Here is a 22,851-nt window from a genome sequence, read left to right as displayed (position 1 = left end):
TTATTATTAAATCTACAGACCTTCAGACCTTATTCAAATTTTCCCTACTATCTCAATAATGTCCCTTAAAGAAAAAAAAAAATTCTGTTCCAGGATCCATGTTCATGTTGCCATGTTTAGTTTCATGTTCCATAAATTCCTTTAATTGGAATGGTTCTTCAGTCTTTGTCTTTTATGATTTTCATATAGTCTCAAGAATACAGGTCACTTTTTTTGCAGCCTGTCCCTCAATATGAGTCTCTGTTGCTTAAAAAGAAAAGATCCGCATTTGTTTTGGGAGTTTTAGGGGTAGTCTCCAGTGAAGACCATAGATAGAATGAGCCTTTCTTTTCAAGGTTTCTCCCAGCCACTTCATACTAATTATTCCTACAATATTAGAATTATAGATATGGTGGAATGGACGATAAAACATTTTTGGATTCAGAGCTAACCTGATTGTATCACATAATTTTTTTTCTCGGCATTCCTGCATTTTACAAGAGTTGAATTTCCTTAATAAAAGTAGGTTTGTCAAAGAATTAGTACCTACTCTTTTTAAACATTTGAGACTTAAATTACCTGTAGACTCCCATTTTCAGATTCTCACCTTCGCAGTAATGAACTCTGCCCTAGCTCAGGAGACAAAGAGCTGCAAAAATGGGTGGGTGTTAGTCATTAAAATCATTCAACAAATATTTGTTGAGTGCCTAGTATAAGTCCGGCTCTGTTCCAAGCCCTGGGAATACTTATGAGAACAGAACAAAATAAAATCCTTGTCCTTGTAACTTAGTTGGGCAAATTAAAATTTAAATGAAAAAAAAAATCAGAAACCAAGGATCTGACTTTCTTAAGCAGGAAGAAAGCCAAGTCTCTGTGAAAAGGGCAGCTCTGAGACTTAATTCTAATATGGATAATGCTACGGAATCCCTGGCAAGCGCGCTGTTAAAGTTCTCAGTTCCTCCAAATGTGCTATACAAATGATTAATCCGAACGAACGCCAAAAGCCTGAAAGGAGGAGCGGGGCAGGACTTCCTGAGCTCTCTAACCACTTTCTCAGTCACAGTCGCCGCCCCGCGTCCGACCTCCCGGCTGCGCTGCACGCGGTTGGGTGCGCCCCGCCAGGGCCTCGTACCGGCTCCCGAGCCCCAGCGAGACTGCACCTCTCGGCCGAGGCAGGGCAGAGCACCTGGGAACCGCACGACGAGAAAGCCCTGCAGGGAGATGGCTCAGGGGAACCGGCTCCTCCAGGCGGCCTCGCCCACTGCAATGCAATCTGGGTGGTTTTTCCAGGTCCCTCCCTACCTCGTTTTGCCTCCAGTGCCGGGCCCCAGAGGGGGCTTGGAGATACCAGGACCAGGAGGGGCGAGGCCGTCGATGCGAACTCTGGGGCCCTTGCCAACCCCGCACCCTGCAGTCCAGGAGCGGGAAGCATGTTGCGATGGAACCCGAACTGCAGAGGAAGGTGGTATGGAGCACTCACGCCGGCCTTTATAGCGCTGCCTGTTCCGGGCAGAGACCGGCCTCCATTCGCGCTCTCCCAAGACGCTAAGCTACCTGCGCCGCGGGAGGCAGCTTCGCCACCGGCAGCCCCTGCTGCTAGGAAACGTGGTGGCGCGGGCCTCAGGCTCCCAAAACACTGCCCTGGCCCGGAGCCTCTCTATCCACTTCGGCGATGCTTTTTCTCCGTCGAGGAAGCTCGATCGCCAGCTGCCTCTGACATGCGTCCTGAAAGGTTCTCTCTCTGGTTTATAACCGGAGAGGGTTACTGTAACGCTAGGTGTACAGTTGCCTGATTTCACATCATGAATATAAAGGGCCGGAGACCTGGAGCCGATAATACTTGAGACGAAACTGTTCCCAAGAATAGGTGAATTTGAGATATAAAACTAGCGGAAACTTCACCTCCAGCGCTTTTCTCTGTAAAATGTCAACAGGACCCACCACATTGAATCCGACTTGGCTGGGGGAAGGAGGGACACACAGCCTCTGCGCAGACAGCCTCTAGCTAGAGTAGGGAGATTAGGAAGTTGGCCAAATCGACGCAAGTACAGGAGGCAAAGGTATGAGTAGAGGGCATGGGGTCACAGCGGGGAATTCAGGAAGTGCCTGCTCTGGCTTGATTTACTAAAACATTCGGTACGCGGAGTAGCTGCATCTCATTTAGGGCTCAGGGCAAGTCAAAGAAAGTGGGCCCCTGCTCTGGAGGAGTTTCCAGCCTCGAACTAGCAGCCAGGACCAAACAAGACGTGGCAATTAAGGGAGTAGTTTAAGAGAAAAGGGAGTGGGGTCCGTTGCGCCTGAATTTCCTCCGGGGGAACCTCCTCTTGCCTAGCGCTCGGCGACTGCTTCTTTGAGCGTAACTTGGTGGCCATGAGTCCAGCTCCAAGAGCCTGGCTATGCCGCGCGTGGTAGTTTCACTCCCTAAGGTTGGCAGACGCCTCCGGGTTCGGAGGACCTTGCGCCCCGGATCCAGTCCGAGTGGGACGCAGGGCCTGCTGTTTGCACCTTAAAGGTGTGTTGGGCTCGGGAGCGGCTTTTCCGGTGCTTGGCAATTGCCCTCGCCACCTCCCAGCTGCTGTTGGCGGCCCCTCCCTCCGCGTTCGCCCTCTCTGGGCGCCGCGCCCTGGGCAGCTCCGCACCCCGGGCCTCACCTCTGGCCTCCTTTCGCATCCCCGCGCCAGCCTTTTCGCTTGACCCTTTAGAACCTCCGGCTTCGTCCCCCACAGACAGCATTTCTCTAAGCCCCCCACACTTCTCAGTTATCTCCAAGAGCGTGGGCGTGACCCCTCCTCCGCTCCCCTTAACCCTCATCCTTTTCCCGTCTGGCCTAGGCTACCCTCTGGGTGGCAACCGCCTCCTCCCTGCTCTGTGCTTCCCCCCCCTTCTCTCCCGCCCCTCTCCATTCATCCAGCCATTGTCTCACACCCCCACCTCCCCTTTCCCCTGCGGCCTCCTCCCCCACCGCTGCCACGTCTTGGTTTGAAGGAGCCAATAGGCCAGCGCTGCCAGGTGTCTCTTACCTGCACCACGTGGGGGAGGGGGAAGGGGCGGGCAGGTAGAGCCACATCCCAAAACAGAAAAGCTTTCAGCCATTGCGCGCGCCTCCTGGGGGTGCAGCCCTGCTCCAGGCTTTTTGCATAGACGCACCGGCAATTGGATACAAAAAGGGCTGGTCTCCTGCTCCCTCCTTCCCACCCCCCTTCCTGTCCTGGGTGTGGAGCATCGACCAGGTGTGAGCTTGGGTGGCTGGTAACCGCCTTTTGCACCGGCAGCGAAGTGGAGGAGGAGCAGGAGGGGGGGTGGGGTGGGCGCTCTTTCTTTTTCTCTTGGAGAGGTTTTAGCACAGGTTTTCTCGTTCTCATTTCCACCCCAACTCACCGCCTCCCGACCCCCCTTCTCCCCCTCCCCACCTATCGTCATGACGGCGTCTCCGGATTACTTGGTCGTGCTTTTTGGAATCACTGCTGGGGCCACTGGGGCCAAGTTGGGCTCAGATGAGAAGGAGCTGATCCTGCTGTTATGGAAAGTCGTGGATCTGGCCAACAAGAAGGTATTTCTCCATGTTTCTGTCCAAATGATAGGGGTAGGGCAAGAAGTTTGTTGAAGTTTTGGGGGGGGGGTGTCGGTAAACAAGTGCTCTTGTTTGTCCACTTGTGAGGCGGGACCCGGGGCCTAGAGAATCCAAAGTAAAACCAAACTTGTTGGCCATCCGCCTTGGAGCCATTTCAGCCCCCCAAAATCCGGCTCAGGTGGGGAGGCCGGGAGCCGCAAAGCCGGGTTCTCTGCCGGTCGGGAACGCCCGGCGGAGCCGGGGCGTAATCCCTGGGGCCCCTAGTGCCCGCTTTCAGGGCCTTTCCGACCTGATTCTGGTGGGGGTGGGGTCGGGGGCAGGTCTGCGCCGACCTCTCCGCTTCCGGAGCCGCTGGCGACCAGTGAGCTTTGATTCTGCGGCCAGACCCCTCCCGAGGCGCGGGCCGCGCTAGCAGGGGAGCGAAGGAAGAGGGTGAAAAAAAAAAGCTCCCAAGTTTAAGAAGGGGGGAACTGACTCCTGCTTCTTTCCCCCGGAGGTGGGACAATTGCACGAAGTACTAGTTAGGCCGGATCAGTTGGAGCTGACAGAAGATTGTAAAGAAGAAACTAAGATCGACGCCGAAAGCCTGTCCTCCGCGCCGCAGCTAGACCAAGCCCTGCGACAGGTGACAGCCCTGGGCCTTGCTGCCCACCCCAGCCGAGCCGCCCAGGCGTCCTTCGCAGAGGGCCCAGCCCTACTAGGCTCACGCCCTCGTCCGGCGGTCCCTGCGCGTCCACCGGGTGGGGTGGCAAGACGCTGGGGCGCGTGGGTGGAAACTCAGCCTGGAGGCTTGGGTAGTGCCTTTTGGGAGCAGGTCGCTGATCCTCTTAGTCTCCCAAACCCCAGAGTCTTGGAGCAAAACTCTCCAGTTTTCGAGTTGCTTCCTGAGTCACGTCCTAGGCCAGAGAATCAGCCGAGTTTTACTAATCGTGTGATGAGCGGAGTTTGAGTCCTAGCTCTCCTATCCCCTGGCCCAGGCCCCAGACGCGACTGTCCTCTGCCGGGGTTTGGGTCTGCTGCTCAGTCCTGGGGCAGAGGGCGCTGTGGTGTAGACGCGCGGGCCTTGCGCTGATGCTAGAGGTGGCCCTTGTTTGGTTTCAGGATTCTGAACTCCAAAGGCTCAGTTCCGGTTCCATTATTACTTTTTTGGTGTCCTTAATCCTAGCGCCGGGGTGGGTTTGCAGGCCCGGACGTGGAGGGCTACTCGTTGGGTCATCGTGAAAGCGGTGGAATCCCCTTGTTGGAATTGAAGTGACCTAAAACCCGGCTCCTCGGGGCTGCTGACGGGTACTGAATCCGACTCTAGGGCCGGGCGCTAAACATCTGTGCATGGATGAGTGTGGGGCGCTCTCAGCTGCCCTTGCCCTAGCACACGAGTTACGAATTAGAGGGGAAAATGATCATTTCTGAGGTGTGTTTCAGGAAACACGTTTCCAGACTTTCCATACCCATTACCCACGCTCAACTGGCATCTTTCTTAAGCCTAGTACATACAACTATAAAAAAAAAGTAACACTAAGGAATGATGTAATCTGAAGGTAATATGCTGATGAAACGAGACCTCTGATTTAAAAGTCTTAAGCGGATATTTCGCAAAGAAGAAGAGAGTACAGTCAGACGGAAGGAAGAAAAAATGTTTACTAAATTCTCCCCTGCATAACTGCAGGTTTATTGGAAAGTTTATCTAAAGGAAGCTAGACAGTTTGTGGAAACCGAGTCTTAATTATGTTGCCCCCATCGCGGATGTCCCCCTTTTACAGCAGTTAGCGCAGTTTTCTCTGGTTACTACCAACTGGGGCCAGTTTGCAGAGTTTGTAAATCTTCTTTCAATTGCGTCCTTGTGTCTTGTTCTTTTCAGTTTAACCAGTCAGTGAGCAATGAACTAAATATTGGGGTAGGAACCTCTTTCTGTCTCTGTACTGATGGGCAGCTTCATGTCAGGCAAATCCTGCATCCTGAAGCTTCCAAGAAGGTAAGAGTGCTGGCTTCTCAAAAAACGATTGGAATTTGGGGTGACTGGAGGTTTTTTTTTTTTAAAAAAAGATTTATCCAAGTTTGTTTATTTTAAATAAATGTGTGTGGGGAATTATTATTTCATGGGTAAAGAATTTCAGTTTGAGAAGATGACAAAGGGATGGTGGAGATGGTTGCATAACAATGTGAATGTACTTAATGCCACTGAACTGTACACTTAAATTGTTAAATATTGTGTTATGTATATTTTACCACAATACAAATTCATGACACTTTCATAGAGATGTTTGAGATTGCAGTAATTTTATATATACCCTTTGGTGATTTAAAGGTTTTCGCATCTGTCAGATCTTTAAAATGCTCGATTTTCTCCCTTTTTCAAAGTATATGACAAGTAGGAGAGAACTGTATTTTATTTTAATACACTAATATTCCCATCTTTGTGGAAAATGCTTTATCTGAAAAAGGAAAGAGCAAAAAAAAATTCAGTTAAATCTTTTAAATTGTAATAACTTCATTTAAAAGCTTTGTACTAAAGACAACCATGTAACTAGTGAAACGTTACAGTATACTGCACTTTGACTTAAAGTAAATATTCAAAACTGATTGAATTTTGAATCAAAACAATGGAATTGGCCCCATCTTTTACTTTTGCTTATCTTTCTGATATGGAAAAGAGTATGGAGGAAAAAAAGTGATTTCTCTCCCTGGAGAAATGTGATTTCTCTCCCTGGGAAGAATGAGGGGTTTTGGGAAAATGGAGAGCATTGACAGCTGACCCAGTATAGCCAGCCAATCATTGCTAATATAGTTCATCTGATCAACTTAATTAGTTTGAGCTCTAAGTTTTTATTGTGATAGGCAGGTACTGAACTTGAAAGATGGAAGTAAAATGTATTTAGGGAAACTATATGAGGCAAGCCTTGCAATGAAAGTTTTAGACTGGCAATTGATAATCACAAGTGAGTAGTCAGTGCAGATCATCTTCTTTTTTTACTTCAGTAGGGAAAATGAAGAAGTTAAATGTATAATTGTAATTTTAAAAGTTTGAAGAAGAAACTCAAGTTTCTATATCTTGAGGGCTGAGAAAATCACTCTCTTTATAGCAAACTTAGTAATTATTTGATTAAAAGGGGGAGTATTTTTCATTAATTAAATGCTAGACCAACTGGTATATCCTTGATCCAGAAATAGAAATAAGTGAGGATTTTTTTCCCCTCATATGAGGAGGGATAAAACTTAATCTTTTCCCTGGTGGGCTGGAGGAAAACAGATGCTTTTGTTATTTTAGATGGGCTGCTTTGGAAATGGGAAAACCTCCAGAGAAAAATTGAGACTGAGTCACTTCTATTCAAATTTTGATAAAGAAAACTAAAACAATTTAGTAACATAATGAAAGTCATTCTGTTCATTAAGGCAAATTAGAGAAAATGATAAAACATGGAAGAAAATAATCCTGCCACTCAGAAAACAACATATTAAAGTGTTTTTCTCTAATATGAACATACCTGGATATAGTCTTTTCGATTTTTGTAGAAAAAAATCTTTTTAGCCTACTTTATAATTTAATATAACATCAACATCTTCTGTAAACACTAAATAAAATACTTGGTATTTTTAATGGATATAAATAAGCCGATCTTATTGTTGAATATATGGGTTATTGTCATTAGAAATAGCTTTTAAATCAGCATTTTTGTAGATAATCATGAGGATTCATGATTGTCTTGGTAACTATTTTGAAAACCTTGGCCATGATACAGTGATACCTATTTCAAATATAGCAGGAGCAAGTCACATCTAATAATCCGATAGAGAAAATTTAGATACATTATTGCATAGATGTTAGGGATTATAAGTATTAAATTATTTCCTTGACTTTCTAATGTAGAAATGGGTAGAATTTTCCAGTAAGTGAACACAAACTATTTTGAAGTTTTAAGAAAAATCTAAATTCAGTTTACAAAAAGATTTGAAAGTTGTTCAATAAGGATTCCCCGCCCCCAGGGGAAAAAAATGAAACAATAGTGTAATATTTGCCCAAGCAGTTGAGCTCTGTTTAATAATCCTAAGAGTGGTGCTAGTAGCTAAGAATAGCAGATAATCATTTCTCCTTGGCCTTTGAGATTTGTGTTATCTTTTTTTTTTAAGTCTAATTTGAGTTCTGAAGTATAGCCAGAATAATGGTCAGGAAAACTAATGTTGGTCAGGACTATAATTTGTCACAAAACTAATCCTTTTCAGATAATCAGGAATTCACTATCTTAATCAGTATGCATTATTAGAACCCAGTATTTAAAACTACTACATTCTATAACTGAATTGTATGTCTAGGTATACATTGTAAACATATGCCTCTGTGTAAGAATTGAGAGGGCTAATATTGCTGCCTGAAAATGCAGATGGTCTAAAATGATTATGGCTAGAAAAAGTGTAGTTTTATCAAACAGAAAATATAAACTACAACAGCCCAGATGTATCATAGCTTCAGAAGTGTTTTGACTATAATACATAAGGGAGCACAAACATAATTCGTTGCCTTAAAATAAGATGATTTTTTTTCCCATGAGCCATATATATAGGATGTAATATTATAACAATCACTCATACATTCTATTTTTTAAAAACATTTTTTAATTGTGGTAAAATATACGGACATTTAATTCTTAGGTTCCTAATTATTAGGAAAACATTGAACTAAATTCATCTAGTTAACAGTGTTTACCTTGTCCTTCCTCAGAATGTATTATTGCCTGAATGCTTCTATTCCTTTTTTGATCTTCGAAAAGAATTCAAGAAGTGTTGTCCTGGCTCACCTGATATTGATAAACTGAATGTTGCAGCAATGACGGAGTGTATCCTTTAAGTGATTACCCAAGAATCATTTCAAAAGGAAGCTCCACAAAAAAATGCCAGTTCACGAAACATTAAAACATTTTTAACTTTGTCAGTATATGGATGAAATTGGCCTGTGCAAAATTTGTCTACTGTGCTATGAAGAACTAATAGCACAATTATAGGCATCTTTCAAAGTAGTTAAAATGTGCTGAGTTTGAATACTGATTTAGTTAGATGGATCTATGTGAGTTGAACACATCTAGAATAGCATTCAATATCAGATTACAGGAGTGGTTTGGGTTTTTTGGAGGTTGTATTGAAGAATGTGAAGACTACTTTCTTTGATGCAGATTCCAAGGCCACTTGTTCTTGATTATCTTGCTTTTGGGTTTATTTTGGCTTTTTTTGAATGGATAAGAATTTTTTAAAGTAGTGGATATATGTCTGTACAAACAGCTACTCTTTGGCACTCCTTTTAACTTTCCCTGGAATTGTCAAATATAAGATTGTGGTGATGATAATCCATCTTTTGAAATGATAAAATTAGGTTGGGATTTTACCCACAATTCTTTCATTATCAAGATAGTATATCTAATGTATTATATATATAAAAATGAATTTAATAATTACAAGTCTTGTAGTCTTGAATGACCTATCATTCATCCAGTAAGTCTTTAAAGTACTAATTAGTAAGCAGTCATGTACTAACATATCAGATGGAATACTGAGTAATATAAAGGAGATGATACACCCAAAGTCACTGTGAGAGTTGTCATAAAGTCAGAGTTAAGTTGCTTTCAGGAACTTGTGGGTTATAGATGTTTATTCTTAAACTTTCTCATTCTTTGTCTGGAGTAAAAGCCTAGTTTTTGTTGTATTTCACAATTTCTTGTCTTGATTGAAAAAGGCTGTTTTGCACATTTTTTCCTAAACACTTGTAAGCAGTTCAAACCCATTTTACTTATGTTCTTACTTGAAGCAGTTTGCTGGAATTTGTTTTAGCTGCTTTAGCTATTGGTTAGTTACTGGTTTAGCTCCAGGGTGGAATAAGCACATTTTGAGGGAATTCTTATAAGAATTTCATTAGAAGGGTGGGACAGCAGACAAATTCTTACTCTTTGCTTTATTGGTTTGAATGCTGTATTAGTTAGTTCAGGCTGCCATAACAAATACTATAGACTGGATGACAAACAACAGGAATCTATTTTCTCATAGTTCAGCAACCTGGGAAGTTCAAGATCAGGATGCCAGCACAGTTAGTTTCTGGTGAGGCCTATTCTTGGCTTTCAGATAGCTACCTCCTTGCTGTGTCTCACATGGAGGGGTAGAGGTGTGAGACAGGTGTGGGAAATGTCTTCCTCTATAAGGCCATTGGCCTAACAGATTAAGGCCCCTTCCTTATGACCTCAGTTAATCTTAACTGCCTCCTAAATACTATATTCCAGGTATAGTCACATTGGGGGTTTGAGCTTCAACATAGAATTTTTGGGAGGGACACAATTCAGTCCATAGCAAATGCTAAACCATTTTATTCACTGGTCCAACATGGAGAACCAAAAATTCTAAAAAATTGGTAGATAGTGGAGGGAAACTCCAATAAGTTATCTTAATTTAGAAAAAGACAATTTGAACAGGAAAGGCAGTGTATTAACAATTGTTTATCTCTGACTATTCATTTTTCTCTTTTAGCAAAGAAAATCCCTGGTGATGATAGGTCAGATACTAGTAAAAATTTCCATAACTATAAAGAAGTTCTTATATTTAGATATTTTGGTTTTCTCAATGAGTTGACAGTTGAGGGAAAACTTGTTAAAAGTTTATCCATTCTTTTCTCTCTGGTTTCTTCCTAAGAGTTTTACATGTATAAGATTTAGGGTTATTATTAAACATTTTCAGCATGATAGTCTGAGCTTTTTACTTGTTCTGCGCTGTCTGTAGTATCTACACACCAGTGTATAGTAGAACTTCTTAAAAAGTGTGTCATCTGATTAGGTCAATGGGTAAGATGCTACGCTGATTATTTTTTCTGTTATTCCTTTTAATCCTAGTTCTGTAACTCTTTGTTGGTGGTGATTTTTAAATGCCATAGAGTTGACAGTCAGAAATATGTGACTGTAGTAGACAGATGAATTGTGAATAAAGCTAAGTCGGGCTCCATTTCAGGCACATCACACCTGAAATTTTAGGATCTCATGGCCATTAAGTAGTGCATTCTTGAAAAACTAGGGAATTTTACATTTCTAAAAAAATAGCTTAATTATAACCTAGTTTCTTTTGCTTATATTGGAAGAGTCTTAGATTTATAGCTTTATTGCCAACCAAAAAGTGGATTTTAATCTTAAATGTTTTTATTAATGTTTTATTTGCATGGTTCCCCCCCCCCCCACACCCACACACATAGCAGGTAAGAATTTTATTAAGTTTTCCTAGCAGTGGTTTTACTTTGCTACTGTAATCAATTATTTTATGACTCTTATTCAGAGGGAATTATCTTCCTGACTAGGCTACTAAACCAATTCTTCAGGTCGAAAGCAATTATACCAAATATGACTATCAACTTGTCTTTATCTGCAAATGATTTCTACAAAGTCCTTTCTTTCAGACCTGTGAAAATTTCCTTTCTAATGTGGAATTGGCACTAAATTTGGAAACACATCCTCGGTGGTTTTGCCAATTTGCTCCTGAGGCATTACCTGTTCCACCAAGGAAACCAGCAGGGGAGGCAGAGAGTAAGAGAATATGCAGCTTTGCTTTCCTGGTAAAGTCACTTGCCTTGTCTAAGCCTCACTTTTATCTCAGGTATTCTCAAATGAAAGCTTTGTAAACCATCAGGTGTTACGTAAACAAAAAAGTATAACCACTTTGATAAAAGAAAGGGTTTCAAGAATTTCTTGAATGCAGTTCTGGTCCTTATTTTAGCACTTCCCTCTTTTGTCATGTGTTGGTTCTAAAACCACTTCTGGTATTAGCGTTGGGCCTCTTTGAGTTATTCTAGTGGCAGTTGTGTTAGCCTGCTTTTTGAATTATGTAGTCCCAGCTGGAGAGACGACCTCATTTAACAGGTGAACTGTGGATGGCATTTTGTAAGCTTTTTACTTAATCAGGAGATAAGGTGGTGAGAATGTGATGATAGGGATTAGTGCCTTTCTGATTTTTTGGTTTGTTTTGAGGAAGAATTTATTTTAGATCCACTGTGGAAATTAACACTAGTTGTCTCCTGCCAAAAGAATATTTTGATTATGGGACTATTTGTATAAATGAGTTACCCATTTTTTAAAAAGAGCAACCCTATTTTACCCCCGTCACTTTGAATGGTATTACTTCCTCCTGGTTTCTTGACCTGTTTTTTGTAAGCTTTGTTATTCATGAGCTGATATATTCTCATTAATCAAGACCTCTACTGTTCACTCAGCCAAGCCTTTACTAAGAACTTATTTTTAATAAAGTATGATATTATAAGGAGAGCATGTGAAAGAAGAGAATTATCAATTGAGTGCTTACTACATATCCCATCAATAGCCTCACAACAGCCCAGTGGAGACTGTATCACCTCCTTTTTATAGCTGGGGAAACTGAGGCTTACAGGTTTTGTTTTAAGTTAGTTAGAAGCACCAGCATTTCATCCTGAGTCCAATGTAAAATCCTGCTTATTAAATAGGGGGTAATCTAGAATGCATAAAGATCATTTGAGGGTGGGGTTGGCCATTTAAATAGATTATTTATCTTCCTTATAATAGGAAAGGGAAGTCAATTTTGTAAAATTTCTATCCAGTCGTAGGGTATTGCATCTGTATGTGCTGTTGGATGTTAGCAAATGCCATTTTACTCGTGCAGCTTTCCATTATCAGATTAAAAAAAAATATCACTAAATTACTCTTGCCTGCCATCCAAGAGTTAGAGGTGTGTGTATGTGTATTTGTGTGTATGTGCTACTAACAGTGACATTGGCCTGTATACACACACACACACACACACACACACACACACACACACACATTCATATATAGCAGAGTTGTTAACAGCATGAGCTCCATAATCAGACTTATTGGGGCTGTATCTCTCAACCTCAGTTTTCCCATCTTAAAATGGGCATGACTACTGTAAGGAGTAATGACACAGTATATGCAACCACTTATCCAGTGCCTGGCTTGCCACACGCTTTCCAAAGTTGGCCGTGATCCTTCAAATCTCACCAGGTTGTTGGTTGTCTCAGATGAAGAAAAACAGTTGCCAAGGACTTTGAAAAGAGCTTCCTTATTGATTTAAGACTATTTAAACTTTTACACTTACAACTTTTTAAAACTGTATGTGATACTGGATATAGACATTTTAAAGCATCAGCTACGTGTTGATACAGGTAAACTTCAAGGTTAACCTCACTTTTTCATTTGTAAAATATTGTGTGTGACTGTGGTTCATTCTGCTCTTATGTGCTCGTTCTGATTACTTGAATGGTGCCTTTGAAATCACGCAGAGCTTCATTGCCCTGCTTAAAAAGTGGAAGGAAGTGGTGAATACTCTTGGTACCTTTCTGCGTATGAAAGGGATTTTAAATATTACCAAGTGTACAGTTAAGCTGGGTTAGCAGTTGACTTTGTTAGCTAGGGGGAGAGGGGAATTATCTTTGGCATTACATCAACATGATGTGAGCCAAATCGGCAAATGCTCTGGTTTGTGGTCTGTAATAAGTTAAGTGACTAGAAATACAACATATTTTTGGCCAGAACTCAGAGATGTGTTAATTTCATGGTGTTTATTTTCGTGATAAAGTAATTTACTTTTAAAAAGTTAGTTGGGAATTCCAGGATAACTTTCTTGTTTTAGAAAGCTTTAGAAGACTTGTTTTATTGTCATGGAGTCTCCTTTCCCTAATTTATCCCAGATAAATGTGTATTTCTAAAGTAAAATTTTCATTTCTTTGGTTGCATTAGCCCTTACTTCCATCTTATTTCTTCTAGGGTGTAATTGACTTGACAGTTTTGTTAGACATTGTTTTATGTGGTGCTTCATTACAATAATATCTCCTGAAGAAATATTTGTTAGAGTGGATCTCATACCTTTTGGAAAGAGTAAAGCTTCTGAGTAACAGAGTTAAAGCTGTGGTTTTAGATTATTTTCCCTGCATTTATTATTGTTATGAAAAAAATTTTGTTGCCTTAGCTCAATATATTATTTTACATGAACATTCTTGATTTGCTTCTTTCAGAGCTCACTTTAAAATATAGCGGATTATATTTATAGAATCTATTTTTTAAATCATGCCACTCATTTAAGGGTAAGCTGTCACTTTTCCCCTTCCCTCCTTTATATAATTGTAGGAAATTTAGTTCTTAGTTGGAACAGTACTTTCAACTCTTCTCTTGCCATGTTTTGTTTGCTATTCCTTTGTTTATTAGCATAGGTATTATAATATGTCTGAGAATATAGGCAGTGGTATTATACTCTAAATACAAGTAAATAGCAGAAGGGGAAGAAACAAACTTCTGAGAGGTCTATGGCAGGGAAAAATGACTTTGAGTTGGGATTTTGAATTGGGATGCAATTATAATATATTATTTAAATTATATAGTTTAAACATAATCATTCCACAGTGTATTTATTACTTATATGTGTGATTCTTTTAGTTATAAACTGAAAAATTTTTTCAAAAACATGTTATTTACAGGTGAAAGTTGAGCATTCAGACATCAAATGTGTCCATTTTCCAGCAGCGGGGCAAGGTAACGTTTTTGAGTAGATGAGCTACCACTGCTGAACTTTGTGAAATTTCTCTTTGAATCCCACCTTCACCTAGTAAAAGCGAGGGTTAGATCCTGAAATCTGTTTCACTAAAGATGACACTAAAAAAAATACTCCTCTTATTCAAATATAGGCATCTCTGGACTTCTCAAAACTCTGTATAAATGCAGCAGTTTGCTCACTCGTGGCCTGAAATGTTAGTTTTGTTCCCACCATGTTTGGCTTCACCCTGTGTTTCCTCATGGCACTTCTCATTTGTGAAGCTGGCTGAGCCTGTTAGTGCTGTTGTGCCTGCCTCAAGGGTAGGATGAGTAAGTTGCATATGGCGAGCCATAAATCAGGAGGCACGGACTCATTTTTCCTTCCCTCAAGATCAGACATGCAGGAGGTAATTCAATATATAATTATAAATCGATAGGGAAAGAATTGGTACTGAAATTTTTTTCTCACTCCCTTTCATTTATTATTCATGTTAAATTCTGGTAAGGATTATAAATCGAACAAACTTTCCAAGGAGAGGGTAGATTGGTTTGTGTAAGTGTGTGTGTGTGTGTGTGTGTGTGTGTGTGTGTGTGTGTGTGTATCTGTAAGGGAGTGGTTTGGGTGTGCAGGAGGTTGGGTGACTTTTAAAAGTTGTTAAGAGCTTAGAACTGCTGATTCTCTTGATGTGTAATGACCTGAAGAGAAACATGTTGGGGCGTGTTACGCAGAACCAAGTTAGCCAAATATCTAGAACATATTCTTAATTTAAAAGAATTATTTAAAATAATTCTTTAGCTACAAATCTCTGTCTGTACAGACAGGATACTGTTCATTCTTACTTTTGATCTATCTCTTTCACTTGGATCTTAAATATCCATTTAGAAAGCTTCTCATAAAGTATTGCTCAAAACAAAACAAATTAGGCAAAGCTTCTTGGTGCAGGGAATTGTGTACACACAGTCAAATCAGAGCTGTATTATAATTTCAGTTACATTACTTACCAGGAGGGAGACTGGGTGAGTTACTGTATTTCTCTAAGTTCTAGATTTTTTATCTGTTTGATTTTACTATTGGCAGAGATATTGTGAAAATAGGGGGAGATAGACAGTATTTGGCCAGTTTTCTTCAAAATCTTTGTCCAATAATGGTCTCAATGAAAGAGCTTTTTCTGACAATGTGATAGATAGTAAGGGGTAAAGTTAGAGCTATAGGGAACTGTTAGCTTACACCAGTGATTCTTAACCTGGGATGGTTTTTGCCCATCTGGGGGACATTTGGCAATGTCCAGAGACATTTTTAGTCATTACTGTGTGTGGATAGAAGCCAGCAGGCTACTAAAAATTGTATAATGCACAGGCAACTGCCCCTCCCAACAAAGAATTATCTGCCTTACATGCCAATAGTGCCAAGATTGAGAAACTCTGGCTTATGCAATGGAATTGGTTTCCATTTCTTGGATACTTTTCTGTTTATTCCATTCTCTTTACTCCTGACAAGGCTGAAATTATTACTAGAATTGTAGAGCTATAGACAGTTATTCCATGGCAAGAGTTTGCATGATAAACTGTGGCTGGTCACAGCTAATCTTTCTTAGCTCTGTAGGGCTCTGTAATGTCCCCACCTCACCCCCAGAAAATTTAGGGCATCCTGCGGCTCTGATTTTCTGTCTCGTCATCATATTCTTTGAAAGTGGCACTGAATTAATAAATATGTAATAGTACAGCCTTTCACAGATGACCATTTTAATGACCCCAATAGGTGGTCATTGCTCTGTTGCTTGAATATCTCCTAGGATTGATTTTCTAATCCCTTAGTGGGCAGCACATTTATTTCATCACTAGATGATGTGAAGGGCAGGATTGCCTCTGTGTGTGTGTGTGTGTTTGTGTGTGTGTGTAATGGTAGAACTCATCTACCATTTTAGCGTGATTATCTAATAGTATACAAATAGGCATCAGATTTTTTAGTCATAAATGTGACCTTCAAATTGTGATTATTTTAGGTTATAAAAGTTGGTCACCTGAAGATTCTAGGAAGGGGAAGGATATCACTTATTAAGTGCCTGCTGTTGTGCCCTGGACTTGCTTTATTTCATTTAATCTTTACTCCCCGCCCACCACCCCCCCCCCCCCCCCCGCACCGCCCCGCCAAAAAAAAAAAAAAAACAAGGACTGTAAAGATAATCACAGTTTAGGCTTTACAGATAAGCTGAAATTCAGTGGAGTTAAGTATTAAGTAGTTTACCAAGAGCCATATGGCTGCATTTCTACATGTGGTATATTTAACTGAAGAGACATGTAACTGGTGAGGGACAACACAAGTGATTTGGTCTAGCATTTTGGGAAAGCAATACAAGGTCTCTACCAGAGGAAGGAAGGAGAAGGCTAGGGGATGCAAGGAAAGAGCTTTTGATTGAGAATGGAAAAGGATATTACTCATTTAATTGAGTCTTCAGATGATTGGCTGTAATTCTTGGTGGGAGGGAGCTCTCTGAGTTGTTTTAACATTGTATATATCCTTTTCATCTGTGGTAAAAATAGTACCTACAGACTTTTTCTTAACATGTTTTTGGTTTTTGTCCTTATAAAATATCAGTCAGGAAATTATAAAATAAGACAAACATTCTAATAATCACCACCCAGATGGCTGTCTTCATTTTACTTTTTAAATTAGTTTTTAAAATTGTGGTATAATTGTATACAAGACTATATTTATTTGTTTCAGCTTACAATATTATAATTCATTGTTTGTATATCCTACATAGTGTTCAACACTGTAAGTCTAGTTACCATCCATCACCATACAATTGACCCTCTTTACCCCTTTCACACTCTCCTCCAGCCCCCTCTGGTAACCACCAGTCTGTTGTTGTCTGTATGAGTTTGTTTATGTTTTAGATTCCACATGGGTGAAATCATAGGGTATTTGTTTTTGACTTATTTCACTTAGCACAGGACCATCAAGGTCCACAAATGGCAAGATTTACTTCTTTGCTGTAGCTGGGTAGTAGTCCACTGTATATATGTACTACATCTTTATCATTCATCTATCAGTGGACAACAAAGTTGCTTCCATATCTTGACTATTAATAGCATTGCTGCAATGAACATAGGGATGTATGTGTCTTTTCAAATTAGCGTTTTTGTATCCTTCAAATAGATACCCAGAAGTTGAATAAATGGGTTATATGATAGTTCTATTCTTAATTTTTTTTTGATAATTGTCAACACCATTTTACATAGTGGCTTCACCAGTTTATATTCCCTTTTCTTCACAACCTCGCCAATACTTGTTATCTTTTTGATGATAATAGCCATTCTGACAGATGTGAGATGATATCTCATTGTGGTTTTAATTTCCATTTCTCTGATGATGAGCAATATTTAGCATCTTTTCAAGTACTGTTGGTCTCTGTTTTCACTTTAAACTTGAGAAAAGATGAGAGTCTCATAGTATTATCTGTTATATGCATTATTGATATAAATTTATATGTAATAAGTGTGACTATAGCATTGAAACTTAAAGAAATTAAACACTTCAGTGAGGGTTAGTTTCTTAAGGTAACAAAGATACATGCTTATTTTAGAGAGATTGCAAATTTATAAAGCTTGATGGAAATATCTTCTGGGTTTCACCCTCAAACCCAATTTGAGCCACACATGCATTTCTTAAAAGCCATGCTTTCTGGCTTACCCAAACAGTGTATTCACTTGATCAAGATCTACCGTGGCCACTGTTGGCTCTGAGTGCTTGAATTGTTTCTTACAAATTTACTCTCTAAGGACAAGCATTTACTGCCCTTTAAGATGGCTGTGTTATGAGGCATGATCTTTGCCTTGTGTGTGCTGTAATGATATATAGGATGAAGGATTCTATTAACTTCGTTGTATACTTACTTCCTGGTTTGAAAATAAACAAGTCAGTATTAATGCATTTGCTACTACTCAGTAAGCAGAAATATTACTGCTAGTACTTCACGACAGGATCGATGTGGCCATTTTACCTGAGAGCAGTTGGAAACTTCAGGGAGTGTGGGTGATGTCCAGACTGATGAGAAGCAGCCATTCTGAGATTTCAAAGAATTGTCAGGTTAGATGCATTTTAATTTTAATTTGCTTGGCTTCAAAGCTCTGTGTGAGTTTAATTTGGGGTTAGAAGCAACCTCATTTTACCTCCCCAAAATGTTTCCTTGACTTAATCTCCCAGATTTAAATTTTGAGAAGAATAGTTCAGTCTCCCGGTACGGAGCCTCTCAAATTGAAGATCTGGGGAATATAATTTTAGCAATGATTTCAGAGCCTTATAGTAAGTATCACTGTTGTAGCAATGCAGACCTAGAATTTGATCCTACCCTTTTTCCCTCACCTAGGCTTTTGAATTTCCTTCCATACGTTTGTCTCTCTAATAGCTAAAATGATGACTTGTATGTTCTTATTTTTTAGATCACAGGTTTTCAGATCCAGAGAGAGTAAATTACAAATTTGAAAGTGGCACTTGGTGAGTACTTGAGTGCTATTCCATTCGAGCCTTTTGATTTGTCTTTATTCATATTGTGATGTTTTACCTTACCTTATATTTTAGTCACTTTACTAAACCTTTTGGCTATCCATTTTTTAATATTAGGTCACTTAGAAGTTTATATCTTAAAGTATGCTTGGATGTTGAGATTAACATTTAATGAAATATTTGCATCTTTATTAGTCACTATGGCCTTAGGTAAATCATATGTTTGTGTCTATGATTCTTATTTTAACCTCTTTTAACCTCCTCTCACTGGAAAACTTCCAAAGGAAAAATCATAGGCTTTAATAACAGTTCACAAGATCTTTACTGAGATAATTTTAAGTATGTTCTATCAGCTTATACTTTAAAGCAAAGGAAATAACTGGAGACAAGTATGAAATGGTGGTATCTCTGTTTGTGATCACAGGTAGACCTTTTTAAGTTTGTAAATCACAATATTGAATTACCTGAAGTTGCCAGATGCTTGACATGAACAGAAACTTCTGACATCTTTGCCCACAAATTTAAATTGAGGTCTATATAGTTGTGGAGAAAGTGACTCATGAGGAAAATGTCCTAGGAGTACTGAAAATATGAATATGGGAGAAATTAGAACATCAAAAGGTGTCAAAATAGATCATAGGTGATTTGCAGATGACTCATCAAGGTGTGGACACTCTTGAGGGCTTTTCCACAAGCATTTCCACAAGCACTCTGAGGGCTCCCCTGTTTGATAGAGGAGATATTTTAATGGCAGACTTGTGACCGTGTGCACTTATTCTTGATGTGGATTAATTGCCAGCTTTATGCAGACCTTAAATTTTGCCGTCAAACCCCGCTGGCCAAACCAGTACTGGCCAGTTCTGAGAATGAATTTAAACCTATCCTTTCTTGCTCTAGGAACTTATAGGCCATCAGGGTATTGAGAGACCTCTGCTTCCTATGAGTTGATGGCAAACAAGCAGCAATTCCGCTGATAGATTGCTAGATGAGCTAGCTGTGTTGGATCTGCATATCCAGTTGTCTTTCTGCAGTGAACCACCTAAAGAAAACTTTGAACTGTGCCCAGATATTTTTTGAGGTTACAGAGTAAATCAGGCAGTGTTACAAATCTTTCTGAACTCCAAATAAATACCTCATGTGTAAACTGGCAAATTGCTTTACCGGGGGTAATAGGTCAAGACTTAATGGCATTAAATAATGTAACCTGAAATTTTGCTTGATCCACAGCAGCAAGATGGAACTTATTGATGACAACACGGTAGTCAGGGCACGAGGTTTGCCATGGCAGTCTTCGGATCAAGATATTGCAAGATTCTTCAAAGGACTCAATATTGCCAAGTTGGTTTTCTGTAATCTCTGTTTTACTTTACAATCTCAAAAGGATAACGGGTTTCCTATAATTTTTTCCTGACTTATTTTTTTTTCACTTCTGCTATCTCTTTTGTCTTTTTCAAAGGGGAGGTGCAGCACTTTGTCTGAATGCCCAGGGTCGAAGGAATGGAGAAGCTCTGGTTAGGTTTGTAAGTGAGGAGCACAGAGATCTAGCACTACAGAGGCACAAACATCACATGGGAACCCGGTACATTGAGGTACGTCCTCACCACCTGAAACCCTCGAAATTTTGAGTGTGAATATTAGAAAGCTCAGAAACTATATTTAATTTCCCTTTCTTTTCTTAGGTTTACAAAGCAACAGGTGAAGATTTTCTTAAAATTGCTGGTGGTGAGTGCCTTTTGTAAAATGTGCCTATAGTAAGACTAAAATTTTACTTGTATACCAAGGGTAAATAAATAGGGTAATTAATGGTTTTTATTTCCCAATGAAGCATAGGAATTGACATTTTTTAATAGAAAGAAATGTCCAATAGTATCAGTAAATGTAATGCATAACACTTGTCCTAATGCTGAGTCAACCAACTGTAGTTAAATAGCCGTTTAAAATACTACAATACAAAGGTGAAGGGGTCATACAAAGTCGTGTACAGAGCGAAAGAGTAGTTCTCGAAAGAAATTATTCTGAAAACTACTTCGAAACATCCATATCAGAATACCTGGAATTGTTGCATCTCTGCTTCTGGTTTTTCTCTAAACTTCCTGAATTCATCCCTGACTAGAAACAGTAGCTTCTGGCTTCTAGTATTTTAAGATAAGTAGCGTTCGCAGTAACATGGTCAGAAAGAATCAGAAACAAGATAGTTTTTATCTAATTCTTAAGTGATTCATAACTTTAGAACCTAAAAATAAGGGGGAAGGGGAAAAAGAGGAAAAAAAATAAAATAAAATAAAATGTTAAAAAATAAATAAAAAACAAACAAAAACCTAAAAACCGCTGCATAAAAAAACGTTAACTATGGTTTGTCCAACAGATTTCTTCTATACATGTGACTACTTTGTAAATTTCTGTTCATGTTGCTTTATAACTTCCTTTCTCCTTTTAGTATATTTGAATATCTTCCTATTTACTCAATTTTCCTAAATGTTAATTGCTATGCAATATCATATGTACTATAGATTTGTATTAAACATCCCTGTTGGGCAGTTAGAGCTTATTTCCAACTCTTCGCTCTTAAGTATGTTGCGGTGAATATTTTTGTATCTCTGTATGTGCCAATCATTAAGATAAATGTCTAAAAGTAGGATAGCTCAATCAAAGAATGTGAGGGGACATTTTAAGAGGCTTTTGACACCTATCGCCAAAATACATGAGGGTGACTTTGACTTAAATACAGAAAGCACTTATATCCCTGCATTATATAGCCCTGTTAAAAATCTTTTCATCAGTAGAACTTGCAGTAACAGCATCTTGTTTCTACAATTTGCTGGCATAATTCTGTTCTGGCATTTACTTCTCAAGGTAAATCAAAGCTTTCAAATTCAGAGCTTCAAGTATAATCATGTTCCCAAAGCAATGTTTCATATTGATTGGGGATAAGGTATATTTGAAGTTGCTTTGGTCCTGAGGTTTTATGTAATACCAATGTAAATTGCAGATGGCAAAGTTAATTAATGTTAAAGTTAATGCTTGGGATTTCATGGTACGAGTGGTATGATTAAGGGGAAATATTAGTAATGTATGAGCTTGAATGACGTACTTTTGAGTACTACATGGCAGTACTGTACAAAAATACTTTGTGATAGGCAGAATGTTGATAAATGTTGAGACTAACTGCCAAGTATATTCATTATACTATTTTCTCTACTTGAGTATGTTTGAATCTTAAGTTAGTCTCATAATTTGAGGTAGGTTATTTTACCCTTATTTTACAGATGAGGCAACTAAGGCCCAGAGGTTAAACTTTACTATAGTCATACTCTAGTAAATGGTAAAGTCAAGACTGGACCTAGGCATTCTAGCTCCAGGACCTGTGCCCTTAACTACCATGATGATTAATTGCCTCTCCATGAGGAGAACATCGCGGTTGGTCCATGCTTTACTTGCTGGGCTGCCTTCCTAATTGAGAGGTGTTTTATGAAAATGATAGGGGAAAAGTTTCAAATCTGTGAGAAGAGAATTCTGATTCCTGGGATGTTATTATGAATTCATTTGGGGGTGCGGGTCTTAATTATGAATGCAAGACATTGCCAAGAATTTTTCCCATTTTAAATTTGGTAGAGTTGGTGTCTTAACCATTTCTCCCCATACTTCCTGATATTTGTGTTCCCTAGGTACATCCAATGAGGTAGCCCAATTTCTCTCCAAGGAAAATCAAGTCATTGTCCGCATGCGAGGGCTCCCATTCACGGCCACGGCTGATGAAGTGGTGGCCTTCTTTGGACAGCATTGCCCCATCACTGGGGGGAAGGAAGGCATCCTCTTCGTTACCTACCCAGACGGCAGGCCAACAGGGGATGCTTTTGTTCTCTTTGCTTGTGAGGAGTATGCACAGAATGCATTGAGGAAGCATAAGGACTTGTTGGGTAAAAGATACATTGAACTCTTCAGGAGCACAGCAGCTGAAGTTCAGCAGGTTGGTTTTTAAGAGCATGTTGATGGTTTTGCATTATTTCTATTTATTTCTGAAAACAATCCTACATTTTTCATTGTTAAAGTAAAACTTGTAAAATATAGACATGTAAGTGCATGAAAAATTCTTATTTCTTAAGCAAAAGATAGGCACTGTTATCTTATGTACACATAGAAAAACTACCATGTGTTTCCATATAACTGAAATACTGCTATAGATACACTTTTGTATTCTGTTTCGAAACTCCATATCCTGAAAGTTTACTTATGTCCAAAAAATTTCATCTTTAAGTTAATAT

At 39.7% G+C, this 22,851-nt stretch overlaps 1 protein-coding gene across 2 annotated transcripts in view; it reads left to right on the top strand.

Annotated features, from left to right (window-relative positions):
* Positions 1-3,198: 3,198 nt before the first annotated feature.
* ESRP1 (epithelial splicing regulatory protein 1) overlaps positions 3,199-22,851 on the top strand; it is a 60,778-nt gene continuing 41,125 nt past the window's right edge. For both annotated transcript variants that reach the window (XM_011384364.1, XM_011384361.1), the window contains exons 1-10: positions 3,199-3,529; positions 4,047-4,175; positions 5,409-5,522; positions 8,265-8,379; positions 18,290-18,388; positions 18,526-18,580; positions 19,817-19,927; positions 20,046-20,178; positions 20,269-20,311; positions 22,255-22,556. In XM_011384364.1, the coding sequence (XP_011382666.1) occupies positions 3,398-3,529; positions 4,047-4,175; positions 5,409-5,522; positions 8,265-8,379; positions 18,290-18,388; positions 18,526-18,580; positions 19,817-19,927; positions 20,046-20,178; positions 20,269-20,311; positions 22,255-22,556 (1,233 nt within the window). In that variant the 5' untranslated portion in view covers positions 3,199-3,397. The remainder of the gene's footprint in view (positions 3,530-4,046; positions 4,176-5,408; positions 5,523-8,264; positions 8,380-18,289; positions 18,389-18,525; positions 18,581-19,816; positions 19,928-20,045; positions 20,179-20,268; positions 20,312-22,254; positions 22,557-22,851) is intronic.

The sequence above is a fragment of the Pteropus vampyrus genome, unplaced genomic scaffold (genome assembly GCF_000151845.1).
Source record: "Pteropus vampyrus isolate Shadow unplaced genomic scaffold, Pvam_2.0 Scaffold572, whole genome shotgun sequence".
Lineage (NCBI taxonomy): Eukaryota > Metazoa > Chordata > Mammalia > Chiroptera > Pteropodidae > Pteropus > Pteropus vampyrus.
Note: the sequence above shows the minus strand (reverse complement) of the source record. Positions and strands in the feature narration are given on the sequence as shown.